General features: G+C 46.8%; 1 protein-coding gene across 3 annotated transcripts in view; it reads left to right on the plus strand.

The window, feature by feature from the left end:
• IL2RA (interleukin 2 receptor subunit alpha) overlaps window positions 1-15560 on the plus strand; it is a 55349-nt gene extending 39789 nt beyond the window's left edge. For 2 of the 3 annotated variants that reach the window (XM_025445369.3, XM_025445372.3), the window contains exons 3-8: window positions 1685-1795; window positions 3961-4167; window positions 5908-5988; window positions 6432-6503; window positions 7578-7644; window positions 14518-15560. In XM_025445369.3, the coding sequence (XP_025301154.1) occupies window positions 1685-1795; window positions 3961-4167; window positions 5908-5988; window positions 6432-6503; window positions 7578-7644; window positions 14518-14593 (614 nt within the window). In that variant the 3' untranslated portion in view covers window positions 14594-15560. Of the gene's footprint in view, window positions 1-1684; window positions 1796-3960; window positions 4168-5907; window positions 5989-6431; window positions 6504-7577; window positions 7645-11093; window positions 12985-14517 lie in introns of those variants that run through there. The other variant, XM_025445370.3, reaches the window with a different exon arrangement.
• Window positions 15561-20040: the final 4480 nt, after the last annotated feature.

The raw sequence follows: 20040 nt of genomic DNA on the forward strand, positions 1-20040 counted from the left end.
AATAGCAACCCCAGTGAGTATCTACCTGTAGGGCTGTATTAACTCTTTTGCATTTTGCTTTCCAAAGCTCACATCTCCTATCACCCGTATGCTGACTGGTGACATAGACCTATCCTAACTCTACCTCCAGCAACATGGCAGTGTGAAATCCCAACAACTCCCCATGGCTCCTCTGTCCCCTCTCCTCTTTAGTGTCCATCTCCACAACCCTAAGGAAGAAGGTCTGGGCAGAAAAGTGGAGGCAGTGGGTGAGGCATTTCCTTCCCTGATGAGAGTAAAAAGGGAAAGGAAGCTCATGCCACTGAATTCCAGAGTCCTACCTATTACCGAAATTTTCACTCTGGCTGCCATGGGCTCTTTCAGGCATTTCTTTGGAGGTAAATATATGGTCAAGCAGGAAGTATTGTCAGTTCAGTGTCTTCCCAGCCCAGTGTCAGGAACTGACATTCCAGAGCATGAGGAATATTCCCCCAAACACCCCTGTCCCCCAAATATTGCTGTCTCTTGTTCCAGTCCTGCAAGACCCTGGCTGGGCTTGGGAAAATCAAGAAGAATAACAATCCCGTAGGCAGGTCAGTCTGGTATGTGGCAAGACCCCAAATCTTCATTAGGGAAGCAGAAAGGAAGAGAAGGCTATTCCTTTCAAATTTCTTCATTTCTGGATTTCAAAACCTGGCTTGAGAGCCCTGTGGCCCTCAATGTTGAATGTGATTGTAATCGGTGATGGACTAAGGGTCCTGAACCTCATCGTTGCTGGTGAGGCTGAGCAGAGAAGGCCACTTGCTCAGAGACTGTGGGTGGGTCACCTCGCTGGAGTGGAATGTTGAGGGAATGACCCCCGACGGGCTTTCGAAACCTAAGTTGATCTACTTTTGCTGGTGTATGCTCTTCTTTGAGTCCTGAAAGCCCAATTTCTCTACCAGGTGTTTTGTCTACTCTGTGATAATGGAACACAGTGAAACGTGGTGGGTCCATTTGTCCTTTTGTTTCTTACCTCTGGAGATGGTGTCTGGGAGCCACCGTGAGTTTTGTTTCAGCCATGCCATGCATGGACTCCAAGGTCTGGAGATGGCTGCTCTGCTGAAGCATCCTGCTGCCTCTTTCCCCAGCAGAGCCTCCCCAGACTCTCAGCTAGAATCCCAAGCCCCTCGTGGCAGTGCCCATACTCAACTCCTTTGCCAAAGTCTTCACGGTAGAGAGGAGTATGGTAGGAGGTTTCTCTTGTCCTTGCTTTAAGATTGAGTCCCTTCAACTTACAGATTAACTGCTTTAGGGAGGTAAGGGGAGAGAGTGGGTTCTGTGTCACCTCATTCCTCACTGCTATCATGCAAACGCCCACGCACCAGGGTGGCAGGTGGATAGCCAGAATGGAGTCCCTTTTGGGGAGACACACAAACACCAGAAAAATCTTTCAGTTCTTTTAGAAACATGTAGTAGGCCACACACATCATGCACAGGAATACTCTCAGGCCAGTGCTGAGTCAGGCGTGAACAGTTGCTGCTGAGAGCACCCTAAGGACAGGGTGTGGTGAGGTTCCTCTTCGTAATTCCTGCACCCCGCTACTGCCTGGCATGTCACAGGCAGTGGAAAGGCACTCTTTTTGAATAAAAATGAGTACACAGAGAGGTTTTCTATTTTAAGCATATGTGAAGTTACTTGCTTCATTCTATCCATATTCTCTAGCCCCAGAGAACAGAAAAGGAAAAGTTACCACTAAACCTGAGGAACAGAAGGGAGAAAACCCCACAGAAATGCAGAGCCAAACGCCGCCCATGGACGAAGTTGACCTTGTAGGTAAGAGGTGAAGCTGAATGGCTGTCTGGCTGACTCCTAAGGGCCAACCCTTCTCTTGTAGGGATATTGTGTGTTCCGCAAAGTAGGAAGGTCTGTCCCACTATCCTCTTCTTTAAGGATATCAGGTAAACAGGAACTATTGTGTCATGGTCGTAAGCTGTAGTACAGCTCAGCATTTCAAGCCAACCTGGGCTCTGGACTTCCTTGGGTTTGGGAGCTGGCGGGATAGAATTGAGCTCAATTCAATTCAATTCACGTGAACTGAATTCCAAGGCATATGTTGGGACTAACTATGCCCAGCACCATAGCCAACTGTCTCTGCCCTCGAGGAAATGCTTGGTTTCACCCTTAAATACAAGACAATCAATGCCAGCAAAGCAATTTACTTAAAAATGTTTCTGATAAACAGGGCCCTAAACTACACTGTGCCATGTCGGTGAGTATGAAAGCTGCAGACAAGCACCTCCTAGCTAGTGGGCTGTGGGTGAGTGAGCACCGTGGCCACCCAGCTGCTGCCGTGGCTCTAAAATGAATCACGTTGAAGTCAGGTCCTCACATCAGGAAGAACTAGAGCCCGTTAGGAAAACCTGAGCTTTGGGGCGACCCACTCACCTTTATAGGACCCTATTGTCCTATGTTGATTTTACTACCTTACCAAAAAACTTTACCATCTTGTATATAATTTCTTTTGAATCCCACAACCCAGTGAGTCAGGGAGCAGGATCATGACTTCGATTTACTGAAGAAAATGAGACACAGAGAAGTTTAAAAGACTTGGCTAAATTTACATTTAGGAGTAAGACCTCAGGTCTCCTGAAATATACGAAGGATCTTTCTACTGATTACTTGTTTCAGATTAATTTTATTTGCAGCTTCCATTATTAAAAAAAAAAAAAAAGACGAATCCAGGGGCACTGTTTGCAATATGATGTTTTTATGTTGTTCCTCCAACCGTGGGCTGAATGGCATTTCAAAAACACATTCAATTGTTTGTTTTTCTCTCTTTTTCCCATATTCCTCTGAACAGTTATTTCAAAGTTTCTCAGAAGGTCAATGTTTGTTGTCCTTATTCAAGAGACAACCACTGGTTCTGGCCACAGATCTTCTTAACAGGATGTTTTCATTTGAAAGAAGCAAGCGTAATTTAAACAGGTTCAGACCACTATGGATTTTATTGGCTGTAAAAAGAAATTTTATTCTGAGACGAAAACACCAGTTCAGTCACGATTTGCAAGGTGTTACACTAGAGCAAAACACTTGGGGCAGGACCACTCTCAGCTTCCCGCTGGAGCTTCCGTCTGGAGCAGGGGGGTTATATGTAAGATACTTTGAAGGTCATATTGGGTATTCGGATCGTGGAAGGTCTGGAGGGTCAGAGCATAAGTGTAGCCTCATGTTTCTGGGGAGACAGGAACCATGGAGACATGTGGTTCCATATATCTAGATTTGGGGTGGGGTAGGGAATCCTGAAAATATATCAGAGCAGGACATGATCACTGGGGTGAAAGGCCAGTCAGGCTTGGGTTTTCGTTGGGCGAGTGAGGGCACAGGGAATTTTCAGAGGTTGTGGCAGGGCTCACATTGAGCAGACCTTAGGTGTGGCTTGATGAGAGATCAGGTTCCATTTGCCCGAGATTCTCTCAGCCCTTCCTTCTTTCTGGCTTTGGCTTTATCTCCAGGCCTTCAGCCATGGCCCCAAGATGACCAGCAGCCACCACCCGAGGATGTGCCTCCTCACTTAGCAGTGGAGACCCAGGGTGGGCTTTGTATTTCACGGGCCCCAATGGGCTTGAGCCCACCCTTATCCCTCCACTTGAGAGCCCTTCCCACAGCTGTCCACTTATGAGAACCCTCGCCGTCACCACAAGCAACTGCTGGTTCCTCTGTGTCCCCACAGCAACTGTCTGTTCCTCAGAGATAACACTCAGCGCATTCTGTATCCAGATGTCTTCCTCATTCGATGGATTATCCACTCCCGCAGGAGTGACGGGGTCTGTGTGCCTTCCCACAAAGTGCTTGGCGAAGTTCCTGACACACGGACGCTCTCAGTACATACTGGTTGAATAAAAGAAAGAATGAATGAGGGGACAAAACAATAAGAACCCAGGCCCAGCCTCTAGGAAGAGACAACTCAATTCACTCAGAGCTTCCTTCCCCTCTTCCAGGTCACTGCAGGGAGCCTCCTCCCTGGGAACATGAAAACTCCAAGAGAATTTACCACTTTGTAGTGGGGCAGACACTTCACTACCAGTGCATGCAGGGATTCACAGCCCTCCACAGAGGTCCTGCCAAGAGCATCTGCAAAACCATCTTTGGGAAGACCAGATGGACGCAGCCCCCGCTCAAGTGCATAAGTGAAAGTCAGTTTCCAGGTATGGGGGCACCTTCTGAATCCACCACACTGCTTTTTCCATCGGGCTGACCGGAGTAGAATTCCTGACCCATAAGCAATGTGACTGCGGGCAAACCACTTCATCTCTGTGGGCCTCTGTCTTCTCTCATTCTAGAAAGTAGACTGGACAAACTAGGGTCTCTACCACCTAAGGTCCCCTGCACCCTGAGTGAGAACAAATAGCAGAAGGTGGAGGAGGAAGGAAGATCTCTCGAGTGTTCTAAAGCCCCCCAGATACTCAGATGCTGCCTCACTAGTGATAACGCTGCCCCTTCCCAGCAGATCCTAAAATTCGGCTTCTTCTAAACGACCAAGACTTCCTCTCATTCATTCTGGCCACCCGCACACTTCTAATTTGCTGCTATGCGACGTAAACTCATTATTTGTACAGTGCTCCACTGTTAGCATGCTCCCTCTCCTTGTGTAATTCCCACCTGAGCTTTGATAAAAGTGCAGGGAAGGGGCTTATTCAAGCACGCATGTGCACACATGCACACACACACACACTCATTCGCATGTATAGACAACGCACCTATGTTGAGGGTTTCATTCTGAAAGTGTATTACCATTTTTATAATAAAAAACCGCTCACATTTAAAAATAAGTGTTACAGGTTTCTTAGCTCACCACCTATTGGTTCTTAACCCTTCTGGGAGTTTCCCTGGGTGGAATCTGAAACCACCCCTACAGGTGGAGGAGTGCAGGGAGAGACCAAAGGGAGAGGCAGGCCACCGCTGGTAGGTGGCGGTTTTAATAAGCAAAGGGAACTTACTTATGAGGCTCGTGTTGGGGTGGCAGCAAGACGAAAGGAGCCCCGTGCTCGCCTGCCGGATCCTAACTGGACTGGGTCACATACACCCTGCAGGTGCTCTCCCCACCACATCACTAACTCAAGGCTGTGTCCTTGGAGCAGCCCCTGGGAGCAGGAAAGGCAAGCGGGACCCACATTCCAAGGACAGGGGACGAGGGGAGGAGCCTCTGAGTGCCTGGGTCCAGCCCGAGGGTCAGCTGGCATATGTGTCTTTTTTTATTTTTTAAGATTTTATCTATTTATTCATGAGAGACACAGACAGAGAGAGAGAGGCAGAGACACAGGCAGAGGGAGAAGCAGGCTCCAGGCAGGGAGCCCGATGTGGGACTCGATCCCGGGTCCCAGGATCAGGCCCTGGGCTGAAGGCGGCGTAAACCGCTGGGCCACCCAGGCTGCCCTGAGTGTGTGTCTTTTTGATGACATTCCCCGACACCGCCGCTTCCCGCACCCCATGTCCTCCTCTGGGGCTCTTTGGGGGCCACTGAGCTTCCTTCCCACAGTGCGCCAGGGTGTGTGTGCTTCCCTGTGAAAGCGTGACAAGGCAGGGCAGTGTCCTGGGTAACTGGACGCCCCCACAGGGACAGGGAACCTGTCCTTCTGTGCCTTCCTACTTCCTCCCAGGTCTCCCTGGCATTTGTGTGACTATGACCTGTCTCTGAGCCACAGGTGGAAACCAGGGCGGAATAGGAGGCTTGGGGAGACGTGGCTCAGGACTCCAGAGCTGGGATCAGGGTCACAGTTCCCTCTCACCCAGCTTTGCGGGCGAGGTGACCCCTGATGGGGAGCCGCACGGTGCGGGGGCCCCCGACAATGTGACTCGCTGAGTGTGTGTGGGGTCAGCCGAGGCGGGCAGGCCGGGGTGCACTGAGACCCACGTCCCCCTCCATCATCACTCCCTGTCTCCCCCAGATGACGAAGAGCTTCAAGCAAGCACTGATGCTCCTGCTGGGAGGGACACTTCGTCTCCCTTCATAACGACAAGTACTCCAGGTAAGGCTACAATCTCTGGCCCTGAAACCATCATGCAGGGGACCAAGCGGTTTGCCTCGCGGAGCCCGGCCCGCAGCTGCGTCAGGGATGGGCAGGCCCAGACGACCTCCCGGCCCTCACACGTGTCAAACGCGGGGCGCCTGGGTGGCTCTGTCAGTTGGGCGACTGACTCTTGGTTTCGGCTCAGGTCTTGATCTCAGGGTCGTGAGATCGAGCCCGTGTGGCCTCCACATTCAGTGCAAAGGCTGCTTATGTTTCTCTCTCTCCCTCTGCCCTCCCTTCCCCCCCTGCTCACTCTCTTTCTCAAACAAGTAAGTTTTTTTATTTAAAAAAAAAAAAAAGAACACAAAACATGTCAAAAGCAAGCGTCCGAAAGAGGAGAAGCCAGGCTGAGTGGTCATCAGCACACACCGAGCATATTCTCTCTCGTCTCTTCTGCACAGATTTCCACAAACACACAGAAGTGGCTACAACCATGGAGTCATTCATATTCACAACCGAGTATCAGATAGCAGGTGGGTCGGGGGCGCTTCCCCTGCTGACGACACCCAGACAGACTGGGGGTATGTTGCTGGCTGGGCCAGCGGGCCGGTGGGGTGGTTGATGAGTTAAAAATGCCCCCTCCTTACATTGCGTAGTAGTTACACAGTAGGAGACGAATCCGGGTGTTAGCCACATGGGCTCACAGTGGCCCCTAGAGTCAGCAGGGCGGGCCGCCTCAAACGAGCCCCAGGAAGCTCCTCCTGAGCCGATCCTAAATGACAAGGTATCCCATAAATGCTACAGGTGTTCTCTGGGAGGAGAGGAAAACAGGCTTAGAGCGTTAGAGAAAACTCCCGAGCCCCTCGAAACCGGGAGCTGAGGGTGGGGGCCCGGGAGGTGCCAGTGGAGGCCGCACACTTCCAGGCAGAGGGTAGGTCCCGGGGAGCTGGGGGACAGAACGGCGACCGCGGTCGCCACTGCCGTCTAGTGGACTGGCAGTTTGCCACGGGAGTGTTCCCACTGCGAAGAGAAATGGCGAGTAGGAGGCGTGCTGGTAGTCCTGCTTGGATATGTGCTCACATCAGCTCAGGGCCCCGTGTGCCCTAAACCTCCGCGGTTTGCGCGTCGGGCCAGGGTGCCAACTCCGTGTCACTGGAGCGGGTGCGGGGAGGCCCACGGTGAGCTGGGTGGCCAGCGGCGGCTCGGGGACCAGAGGCCCGCAGCTCTGGGGATGTGGAGACGCTTCCAGGGGACACTGTGTGGCATCTATCCTTGTACTTCGATGCTCCTCTGACCCATCGCAGGCCACTGCAGCCTCCTTGCCTGAGGCCCCTGAACCTTTCTGAAGAGCGTGCAGGTCAGGTCACTTCCCTGGGAAAGAGCCAAGCCCCCTGAGGAAAGGCGCCCTTGTCCTTTCCCATCTCCCCAGAGGCTCCAGGGGACCCCGGCTCGGGGGGCCTCCTAGGAAATCACATCCGGGCAGGAGCAGCGTTCTGTAAGGGAGGGGAGAAACCCCAGCGTTCCCCTCTTGGGGAGACCCTTGCTCCCGGGGGCATCGGCCACCCAGCCCAGCGGGCGCCCTTGCTGAACTGCTTCTCTGTTGACAGTGGCGAGCTGCGTCCTCCTGCTGATCAGCATCGTCCTGCTGAGTGGGCTCACCTGGCAGCGGAGAAGGTGAGTCCCCTGCTGTCACCAAACTGAGCCCAGGCCCAGGCCCACAGGTGGAGCCGTGCAGGAGGGGCTCCTGGGCAGAGATCGCGCCCCCAGCCCACCCCACTCTCCTGGTAGCCCGCAGCGCCTCGGGGCCTCTCAGGGGCCCACTGGCCAACGCACACATCCCCAAAGTGTCCCACGAGGACTAAAGCGCAAGGGAAACGGGGAAAGCAAAGGAAACTAGCATTGCGTGAGCGCCTACTGTATGCCAGGCCTGATGCTTAGCTAATGAGCATTCTCACAACCTGATGTCTCAGAACATTTGAAATAGCTACAGGCTCCCCGAACTGGCAATGCAAACAGGATTGCATGGCCAAGGCCAAAACTACAACCCGAATCTAGAGCCCAAGACCCTCCTCCTCCCACCACTTGGCTAGAACAAAACCAACGGCACCATCCACCTGAGTTTATCTGCCTTGCGCTCCTCACCTACACCTACTGCAGACATTCAGACCAGAACCCCCTTGACAGGGTCGTGACCCGCCTGTGGCCTTAATTGCATTAATTCAGATTTTCAACCGTAGTTGCAGATTAGAACAACCAGGAGAGGTGGTATTTTTTTGTTTTTGTTTTTTTTTAAACCAATGCTTACTCTCTAACCAGAATCCCCGACATCTAGGCCTCTTTTTTTTTTTTTCAGCTAAGATAAAATTCATCATTCTAACCATTTTAAAGTGCATGATTCAGTGATTTTGGGCAATGCTGTGTATATGCCAACCACCACCTCATTACACATTAGAACATTTCCATCTCCCCAAAAAGAGACCCTGTGCTCCGAATTCCCCATTTCCCCCATTCCCTGGAAACCACAAATCCAGTTCCCATCTCTATGGATTTGCCTGTTCTGGACATTTCATGTAAATGGAATCACACAGTATGTGAGCTTGCGTGGCTGAGACACTGGTATTTCACTGAAGCTCCCCAGATGCACTGAATACATACGCATTCAGTTTTGACAACTCTGCACTAGGGCCAGGGATTCTCAAACTTGAGGGGGCTTGTTAACCAGAATCTCCTGGATGGCTTGTTAAAACATGGACTTCCAGGTCTTACCTCCAGGGTTTCTGATTCAGCAGGTCTGGGGTGGAGCCTGAAAAATCCACATTTCTAACACATCCCCAGGTCATATTGATGCTACTGTTCCAGGCACCAAACTTTGAGAACCATTGCCCTACACAGACAGTATTAAGGACCAAGAGAGAGTGAATTCATTTCACACACAGGCCAGTTTCTCCCTCCCTTTAGAGAGTGGAGTGTAGACCTACTGTGTCCCTCTCCTGACTGTTGAGGACATCCCTAAAGCCTTCCACCACCCCCCGCAAGTGTGCAGTCTAACCAGCCTTGATACAAACTTCCCAGGAAGATCCCAAGAAGACACAGATTCACCCCCCCCTCCAAACCCAGAGTTCTTAGATCCTATTGTTAGCCCAGACAGAGGAAAACCAGCAGATTTCCTTTATCATTATATTGATCGTCAGGCCCACAATGTTCTCCTCATCTGCCTCATGTGAATTAAAAAGTGCAAATTATTGTGGTGCAGAGGATCAGCCCCTGAACGTTGTTATATTAGGAACTGCTCATATACACACCTGACAGTCTCCCAACTTCTCTGCAGGATTAGCTGATTCCTGAGATGTTATTTTAAGGTAATGAGAGATGAGCTATGTCAAGTACTCAGTGCATTGTGGGAACTTGACACATGGCCAATCCCTGACAAGACTTAATACCTATCAAGGAAATTTTCATTTGGTGGCTTAAAGATTAGAAGCCGTCATACCCAAAGGGAGGAGGCTGTTTGGAAGTGGTTAACGTTTGGAACTTATGTTCTGACATAACGAACAGCCTGAAACTATGAGTTCCTACAAGTGCTCCCAGAATTAGTCTTCCTTCCAGGAGCCTCACTCTTACTTGGTCCTCAAACTAAGTCCTTCTGCCACCAGCTCTAGCTTGTGCAGAAAGCCTTCCTAGAATCTAATTTCATCTAATGGTGCCCTCTTGTGACCACACAAAAATCCTACATTTGACCTGTTTTTTGTTTTTTGTTTTTGGACGAATTACTAGGAGCCAGTGATAAACAACAGCTGTTGGCTTACCCCGGCTCCTGACAGCCAAAATTTTCCTAAATTTTTAGGAATTTTGTGAACTGCTTTTAGGCATCGTCGTTATCAAAAATTCAGTATATAAACATAACTAAATAGATTATATTAGAAATGGAGGTAACAGATGCTCAAAATTAACCACTTTCTAATTATTTTACTATTTTATTTGTTCCCAGGGTTAGTTTATATCTAGTTGTATCTGTATCGAGGAATTGCAATATGATGGTGTGCTACTGCATATTCCTTCCCAACTCTATAATAAGTTATGTCACATTGATAGCTCGAAACTGGGCATGTTGGGCGCTTTTACACCTGGAAATAAGCCAACTTTCTCAAAGGCTTTTAGAGTTGACAATGCCTAAGACCAGATAAAGGCAGGCAGGAGATGGCTGTTAAGGCGTGGGAGCATGGGGTGTGAAGGGGCATGACAATGTCTGGGGGAAGTCAAGAAGTTCTGAACACTAGGAGTTGAGGTGCATGGGCAGCAGTGACAGTGGTGCTATAGGGATGGACAATGACCACGTTATGGAAGACCAAGTCATATGGAGGGACTTAGACCCTATCCTAAGGGCAACAGAAGCTTTCCCTTGGGACATAGAGTAGCACTGGCCCTTCGGACAGTCTGTCTACAACAGAGGCTAGTTTTAAGGGACAAAGTAACCATGGTGGCAGTTATGATGTAATAAATCCACAAGAGAGACAACATGAGCATGAGCTAGGTCAGTGGGTACACATTAAAAAGAGGAAAAGAATCAAGAAATACATAAATGGGGTTCAAATGAGCGGGATTTGCCAGCTGATTGGCAGTGAGGGTTAAGGAAGATAGATGGCCCAGAGATGACCCCAAATTTTTGACTATGACAATCTATGGAACCCCTTAGCCACTCTACACTAGGATGAAATGCAAACAGTAGAACACCTTTTGGAGGATCAACCCCTAAGCAGAACCCATGCTGCATTCACTGAGACCCACTCAGCCTCCACACCTGTGACCACCCAGCCCTGGAACTGACAAGGAAATGGAGGAGCTTCCTTGGGCTCTTTCTCAGATCTATTCAATGCACATTGATTGAATCATTATGCTGTAGGAACCCTGGGGCAGCCAGTCTGGGCCTCTGGAGACATGGGGAGGCCTTGGGTTCAAATTTCAGCATGTGAGAAGGTAACAGGATCCAGGGATGGAATTTTAAGTTAGCCAGTGAATAGAGGTTTATGATGAATGCTCTACCCACAATGGTTTAGGGTGGGGATCACATTTTTTTCTTGGTGAAGTATTACACCTATGACTGTGACTGAGCTATATCACTACAGGAGGAAGAGTAGAACAATCTAGAAAACCAAGAGTGGTAAGAAGCCAAGAAGAGCTCACAGAAGTCATGGAGCACAAGAAAAATCAAGGAAGTCAAATGCTCACCCAAGAGGCCTCTCCTAAGATCTTTTGGGTTTTGGAAAAGTCTGATGTCACATGCTGAAACACCAGGCAACTGCAACCTCATTACAAAATCAGCTCTATAGTATCAATGAGTGAACCCTACCTGCTTCTAAGCAGCAGTTCCAAGGTCATTGGAGGAACAGGAAGGAGCGGCCAGAAGTGTAGGTCTTATTTTCATGTCTACATGGTCACTCAAGCTTGAACAGCATGGCACTCTCTGCACACCATAGATGGTCTAAAGAGAAGTAGCTTCATGTTAATTTCATCCTAACTTCCCCGTTTAGAAATCCCAAGGAAAACTCTAGGACGAATGTAAATAGACACACACACACACACACACACACACTCCCTACCTATGTAATTGGACCCTGTCCCATGATCAACCCAGATCCTTTCCCAGCTTCTGGTTGATTAGCCCCTTCTCCCAACCACATTCCTTAATGAATGCCTTTTAAGTAGAACTCTGAACTGGCAACTCCGAACCTTTTCATCCTCAGTGCAGTCCTCTAAACTAGCCCCTTCCCACTTAACCTTCGATTTGAATCTCTAAACAGAAGCCATTGCAGAGTAATCTTTGGGTAACACTGGCAGAGGACAACCAAGCTTCTGTGGATCACAGAGCTTCTGTATTTAAAAGGATTTTACTGGAGGTATGCTGGGAAAAGAAGGGTTAACTAAGTCCCAGGTGATGAACTGTACCTAGTAAAATCCTCTACCTTGTACATTACTAATACATCCGTTTACGAGTTAGTCTCCGTGGGATTGCTATAAATGATGCTCTGGATTTGGTCTGCATGAATCTGAGGTTCACAGGCACATCATGTGCGAACACCTACGTTTCCTAATCAATGTCATAAAAGAACTGATAAGAGATCAAAACATTCAATGTTTATGGATGGAAGGAAAGAAGGACGTGGGGAGCAGGGAGAGAGATCACACTGGCAGGATGTAACATGGCAAAGGTCATCCATTAGCAGGCCTCAAACTGTTAGCAAAACAGTTAGCAGGTCAAATCACCTGGAGGCCCTGTTAGACCACAGCATGCTGGGCCCATCTCCAGGGTCTCCGAGTCAGCAGGTCTGGGGCCAGGCGGGGGGTATATACACTTGGAAGGAGTTCCAGGTGATGCTGCTGAGGCTGCTCTGGAGACCACACTTGGAGAACCACTGGATTCTACTTCTCTATGCCCACCCATTCTCAAAAATCACCTGAGTAAGGAGATTAAAGAAAGGTTTAAACCAGCCAGTTTTCATTTCTGAAAGGCCAGAAAAGTGTTATTTAAAAAGTGGGCGGGTGTCAGCAGGTCCATATCCAGATTAAAGTACGATTTTCTGCCCTTTCTATGAGTAGTAACCAAGTATAATCCAGATTCCAGTGTCCACATTCCATCCCTCCCCCAAGTATATGTTTTCTGAGTTGAGGGGCAACTCAGATAAGGAAAAAAAATTTTCTTAATGTTACTTATCTTGAGTAAAATTGAATTGAATTATCATTGCTCATTTTTTTGTTGGGGGAGACCTATTTTTTAGGGAGGAAATCAGATTTTTTAAATAATAATTAAGATGTTATTTACCTTTTTCACATTCATTCTAAGTGTATGAGTTTTCCAGAAACTACATGATATGTGATGATGTCATCACTCTGATGTTAGTTTATTACTGTTGTTTGTAAGAGAACTAATAAATAATATTTTTAAAATTTCTTGTTTTTAGTCTCTAAGTGTGATAGCACTAGCTATAACTACACAAATAAAAGCAGATAAAAGCTCTTTGGGATTCTCAATGCTCTTTTTTTTTCTTTCCCTTAGATACAGCAGTGGGGTGAGGGGTAGCCAGAAAAGGGAGTGGGAGACAGCAAGAATCCTAAGCAGATTCCATGCTGCATGCTGGGACCCCAATGTCAGGGCTCAATCCCACGACCCTGAGATCATGACCTGAGTGAAAATCAAAAGTTAGACACTCAACCGACCGAGCCACCCAGAAGCCCCTCCTCAATACTTTTTAAGAAAGTACAGAGGTCCTGGCTAATAGTTAACAAACACATCATCTTTGGTCATTCCAGAAATGTAAAACAAAACCACAATGAGATACCACTTCATATCCATTAAGGTGACTTTCAGCAAAAGGAAAATAACAAATATGGACAAGGATGTGGAGAAATAGGAATTCTTGTACATTGCTGGCGGAAATGTAACATGGTATGGACACCATGGAAAACAGATTGGTGGTTCCTCAAAACATTAAACATACAATTACCACATGATCCAGCAATTCCAAGAGAAACCCAAGGGACATGAAAACCTAGAAACTTGAACATGACTATTTATAACAGCATGACAGCCAAACATCCAAGAGGTGGCAACAACCCAAGTGCCCATCAGTGAATAAATCATGAGCAAATTGTGGTCTATCCATTCACTGCAATATTACTCAACCATAAAAATGAATAAAGTATTGATAAAAAAAAGTATTGATAAAGTATTGATAGATGGTACAATGTGGATGAGCTTCAGAAACATTATTCTAAGTGAAAGAACCAGAATCCAGACATAAAAAGTCACATGCTGTGTGATTCCTTTTATATGATATGTCCTATGCAGATCCATAGTCAGAAAGTATATTAGCGGTTAACAAGGGCTGGGAGAGTGATTATTTAACATTTTACACCTCAACCTTGTGAAAACACTAAATGCCACTGAGGTGTACACTTTTTATGGTTATGTGAATTTCACCTCAATTAAAAGAAACAAAAAGAGAGGTTCTGAGACCCAAATATTTGAGCATAGCTGGTTCCATTCATGATTCTCAAAGAACAGTCCTCAGCTCACAACAAAGGGCCAAGGTCTGCCTGCAGTTTTCATGGTGACTTACTTTCTAGTATTCTATTAAGTAAGCTATTATGAGACCCTGAATTTTTTTAAACTAAAATTACCATATTACTAAAGTTTCCTGAAGACTGATTCAGGATTCTATCGAGAATGTGAAATTTGCATAGCTTCCGGGAAGAATGCTATTATTGATAAACTGCTAGAATGATCTTGGGTTGGTTTTAGTTTTCAATTGCTGATACTCTTTCAACTAAATCATAAATTACCATCAGTACTTTTCACATAGGGGTAGTGTCTGATGGCCCTCAACACACACTCATCATAATCAATTTAATTTGTTTTGGGTTTTCTGACTTACTCATCATATGCAGTGATATATCTTTGCCTCAACTGTGTGGCTGGCTTATGATTTTCAAGTAACTAGGCTTTAAAGCACAAGTGTGTTCTTGTTTAAAAGTAATTGTTATGACTTTCAGTTTCCAGTCTGACATAGAAAGAACTTGGAAGCCACTTTCTCCCCTCCTACCAACAAGAAAAGTCCCAAACAACTGAAAATCAATGACTCTTCAGAGAATTGAAATCTGGGCAGACCTTTACCCCCAAATTGAAGAGACAGGTGGGTATGATGAATCAGAGTACTGGAGCAGAAGCCCAGAAACAGACGCGGGACGAGTGCTAAAATGACGAATTGCTGGAGGATCAGTGTGGACAAGTCTAAGACCAAAAACTCAAGTCACAGGAGCCCTACCCTTTCATGAGTTTTACCTCTAGAAAGTGTCTGAGGTTCTCACGGTAAAGATCAGAGAAAAATCCCCTCATGGTTTCATAGCGGGGAGGGGGAAAAGGAACCATTTTGAAATGATTTACCAAAGGCCTGTCCTCAGGAGAAACTATTTTCCTAACTATCTTGGGTTTTACTAGAACCTAACCAATCAGAGAGAACAGAAATACCCAATCTTGACCTTCCTCCCACAGACGAAAGGGAATTCTGTGACTCCAACTCCTCTAGCCATCTATCCTACCTGAGGGGTGCAAGGAAAGAAGTACTGCCACAGGCTTCTCCCAGTCTTATGGGTTCAGATGAGGCCTCATGTCTGTACTGTGGACAGAGGATGTAAGGCAATGCTTATTTCCTTAAGCCTGAGCCATATTCCCCACGTCTAGAACCAAGAGTAGAACCAACTTCCCTCATTGGCTGCTTGGAGTGGACAGAAAAGTAAGACCCAAACAAAAAGTAGGTCATTACCAAGAGAAGGGAGAATAGAGGTAGGGAAGCAACCACGATTTTCTTTGTGCTTTTGCGTCCAGCCAGTATTATTCTACTAAGGAATAGCCTAAATGTTCACATCAGTCATACCACTATAAAGCTTAGGAAGGGCTAGGTCGGGGATCCCTGGGTGGCACAGTGGTTTAGCGCCTGCCTTTGGCCCAGGGTGGGATCCTGGAGACCCGGGATCGAATCCCATGTTGGGCTCCCGGTGCATGGAGCCTGCTTCTCCCTCTGCCTATGTCTCTGCCTCTGTGTGTTACTATTGTATAAATAAATAAATAAATAAATAAATAAATAAATAAATAAATATAAATAAATAAATTTTTAAAAAAAGGAAGGGCTAGGTCAAAGCTCGGTCATGGGAGCAAGAGAGAAAATGTGGACAACAGATTTGTAGCACATGGGAGTTTTTAAGGATGTAGAAAGGCTCTTTTGATGTTCTCCCACTGATGATGTGCTAGGCTGTGCAAGTGAAATGGAGACTCAGGATCTGAGCCGCAGTACTAGAGGGCTGGAATGAATGGAGCAGAATGTTGAGTACAGGTTGGTCAAGGTCATCAAGAAGATGTGATTGCCAGTTGACAAGTGATTGGAGGCTTCGCCCCTCCTCCTGTGTTCTTGGAATGTGGGTTCTGCTCCACATTCCCTCTCCCAGAGGCTGCTCCAAGGACACAGCCTTGGAGATATTGATGTAGTGTTGACAACATCTGCAAGAGGTACAGGACTGACCCAGTGAGGGCTTCTTTATAAACTTTTAGGATGCAGTAGGTAGGTGTGGGGGTCCACTCGTCTTGCTGCCACCCAAGCTACATCTTGTATGCAAATTCCCTTGCTTATTAAAACTGCCACCCATCAAACTGTAGTGACCTGTCTTTTCCTTCAATCTCCCCCTTTCCTCTTCCAACAGACGCTGGTTTCAGATTTCACTGGAGAAGCTGAAAGTGAAAGGTTGCAAACCAGCTGCTGGGGACTGGAGAATAGGGCCTTGGGAATGAGGCATCTCAGGGAAATCCTGGGTTATCAGGTGACCTCTGTGTGGAGATGGGTGGCCTGTAAGTCAGATGCTTGTGTCCTGCCACATGAGTGTGGGATGGCCTGAAGACCCCAGCTGCTCTGAGGGGCTTGTTTGAGGAAGTACATGCTGCTCCTGGGCAGAGAAGAGAAGTGCAAGGCCTTGCAGTGGGCGGGCCTCTGCTGTGGGCAGTTCTGCTGGCCACTGATGCCCACCTGGAGGCTGAAGCTTGAGTCAGAAAGTTAGAACTATCCAGAAAGGACATGCTGGTATCCACTAGTCCACAGGCTTCAGCGGCTGGCAGATATGGTGGGAGAGCAGGATAATAAGTTAGAGGTCTTAGGGGCACCTGGGTGGCTCAGTCAGTTAAGCATCTGATGCTTGATCTTAGCTCAGGTCTTGATCTTGGGGTTGTCAGTTCAAGCCCGTTGTTGGGCTACTCACTGGATGTGAAGCCCACTCAAAAAAAAAAAAAAAAGTTAGAGGTCTCATCATGCTGTTTTTACAAAGCTGGGAGGGCTCCCAATGCTTTGGATTAAGATCTGGGCACTTGTGACAAAGCCTGAGTAGGACGTTAAGAGATGGAGTCGTGATAAGAATGAAGAGGAGGCTATTATGGTAATTGATGAGAAAATGGATAAAATGTACCATGCCTTCTGACCCATCATATGTGAAATAACATTTTAAATTCCAAGGACCCCAAAACTCCTAGGGGGAAAACTTGCATTCTTTCTCTTTCGCTTGATACTGTAAATCTCATCAAGTCCTTGAAATGTAAACACCCCTAGAGATAAACAAAACATTGCTCACAGAGACTGAAGACACAAAAGGGACGGGGGAGGCATGCTTTTTAAAATAGAGAATGCTGTAGGAGTTCCCTTGCCCAGAATCCAGTCCACAGCCTTCAAAAGATCACAAATATCAGTAAAACGCTTTAGCTGTGGGAGTGGGTACATGATTCACAGCTCGAGATTGGGAATGAACGCTGAGTGGATATAGAAAGTTGGAGGTCTATGGGAAAGAAATTTTGAAAAAGGCATGTTATATGTCGTCGAGCTATGATTAAAATAGACTTACGTAAGGTAAAAAAACAACAACAGAGTTTTACTATCGAAAGTACTGGTACAAAATTAGAATTTACTTTCCTCTGTGTTAAAGGAAGAAAGTTTTCTTAGATTATTGGTTTGCTCTTAATAAGAAATTGCAAACAAAGGTTTTTCTCTACCTCTGATGGAACCTGCCTGGAAAATACAGATTCTGTGTTTTGTACTTATCAGGTCTTTGATTACTCAAGAAACTAAGTTTTCTCTGTTTAAAAAAAAAAAAAAAAAACACGTTGTTTACAGCTCTGTAACTTTTGTTACCTGTTAAATTTCATGGGAAGTATTGTCAAATAAGAAATGATGCTAGGGACGCCTGGGTGGCTCAGCAGTTGAGCGTCTGCCTTTGGCTCAGGGTGTGATCCTGGAGTCCCAGGATCCAGTTCCATATCAGGCTCTCTGCTAGAGGCTTGCTTCTGTCTCTGCCTATGTCTCTGCCTTTCTCTTTCTCTCTCTCATGAATAAATAAATAAATCTTTAAAAAAGAAAAATAAAAAGAAAGAAATGATGCTAAACTTTCTTATAGGGTGTATTAGTATTAATTCCCCAAATTCTAATATGTCCTAGTATAATAGTATCAGTCATATTTTTTAAATGTATGTCAGAGAAATAACCAAATCCCCTTGTCACTTGCATTATAATGACCTCTCTTCAGATCCATAACCATGGCCATTTGTAAGTCTTTTGTCATTTGCAGCTATTGTTTTATCTGATGCTTTAGCCAAAAACATTCCTGCAAAAGGGCTTCATCTTCAAGGATATTCATGGGAAAGACTCTGACAGATTTCTAGTAGATAAGATCAATTTGCCTTCATGTGGGAGAGATAATAATAAACTTTTCCAGCATTCCCCCAAGGCCATCTGTACAGCTCAACAATATGCCATGGGATGGTACCAGGGACCTGTTCCCACATCAGTGAAATGGGTCCATTATATGGATGATATATGCCCCTGCTGCCCACCCTGTAGGCTTTGTGCAGCATCTATAGAGGATGGGCAGTGAACCCACAGAAAATTCAAGACCCAGATACTACATTAAGGTTTTGGGTGTCGTCTGGCCAGGTAAAACACCTGTTGTTCCAAAAGCTATGATTAATAAGGTGTAAGCTTCTCCAACTCCTAAGAACATGAAAGAAGTGCAAAGCTGTGTAGAGATTTGGGGGGTTTAGAGGACTTTAATTCCCCATTTGGCACAGTGTTCCTGTCCCTTATGCTGCCTGGCAAAGACAGGGTACATGTGGGACTGGGGGGTCAGAATAGCAGCAACCTCCAGAAGGCGAAAACACTAGTAAAACAGATAACAGCTCTGGGCATCTCCTAAGCAGGGCTGCCATTTGTGTTAGAGGTGTTCATGACTCTAGAAGACACGGGTCAGGCATTGCAGCAGGGCCCACAGAAGGAGAGAGTACTTTTGGGACTTTGGTCCCAGCCCTGGAAGAGGATAGAAAGCTGATGTACCCCTATAGAACACTAGCTCCTACTGGTGTCCACAGCACCCCTCCAGGTGGGGCCTCTCACACAGCAGCCAGTACAGCAGCCAGAGGGCTGAGCTCAGAGTGGACTGGCTGGTGACCACCCATGAGCCCTGGCTATTGGCCCTTTGCACTGACAGCAGGGCTGCTCTAAAGCAATTAACTCTGTGTCTAGGACAATGGGAAGCAGAAGGGTGGGTGATCATGAATATGTCTTGTGGGACCAGAATGTATGTGGAAAGACATTTGGGTCCATCTGCAAGAGCTTAAGGCATCCTGACTACTTTTCATGCCCCAGTTAATAAGCCCCCACCCCTAGACCCAGCAATCAGGAAACTTGATGCATTAGCTTGGGTATGAGCACTAGCTACTGACCATTCTGTAGATACATCAGATTGGGTGCATAGAAAGAGTGGTCACTGCAGTGTCCAAGTAATACAACTTATTGCAAAAAATTTCAGAATGCTCTTAATGTGTCTTGGTTCATGCAGTAGCAGCATGTCCTATTTGTTCTAAACAATGCCAAAGGCAACAACAAAAGAATCTAGATCAAACTCCTGGGGAAGATGGCAAAGGAGGAGGATCCTAGGCTCACCTCATCCCATGGATGCACCTAAATAACACTCATATAATTGTAAATAATCTGGAAAATGATTCAAAGGCCAGCAGAACAAACTCTTCTACAGCTACATGTAGAGAAGAGGCCACATCAAAGAGTGTAGGAAGCATAGACATGTGGTCGGAGCCAAACAGACCCAAAGGACCATCTACAAGAGTCAAGGATGCTGTGGGTGCAGAGAGGGGAGAGAAGCAGACTCCACAACAGGCACCCAAGGCACATGGGGACCAGCACTGTGGAGACAAATCCCCATAACATTAGGCTTTGAAAACCAGACAGGCCTAACTTTGTGAATTCTTTTTTTTTTTTTTTTTTTTTTTTTTTAATTCATGAAGGACAGAGAGAGAGAGAGAGAGAGAGAAGCAGAGACACAGACAGAGGGAGAAGCAGGCTCCATGCAGGGAGCCTGACGTGGAACTCAATCCTGGATCTCCAGGGTCAGGCCCTGGACCAACGGCAGCACCAAACCGCTGAGCCACCCAGGCTGCCCCTAACTTCGTGAATTCTTACAATCAGTGGGACTTAA

Source organism: Canis lupus, chromosome 2 (genome assembly GCF_003254725.2).
Source record: "Canis lupus dingo isolate Sandy chromosome 2, ASM325472v2, whole genome shotgun sequence".
Lineage (NCBI taxonomy): Eukaryota > Metazoa > Chordata > Mammalia > Carnivora > Canidae > Canis > Canis lupus.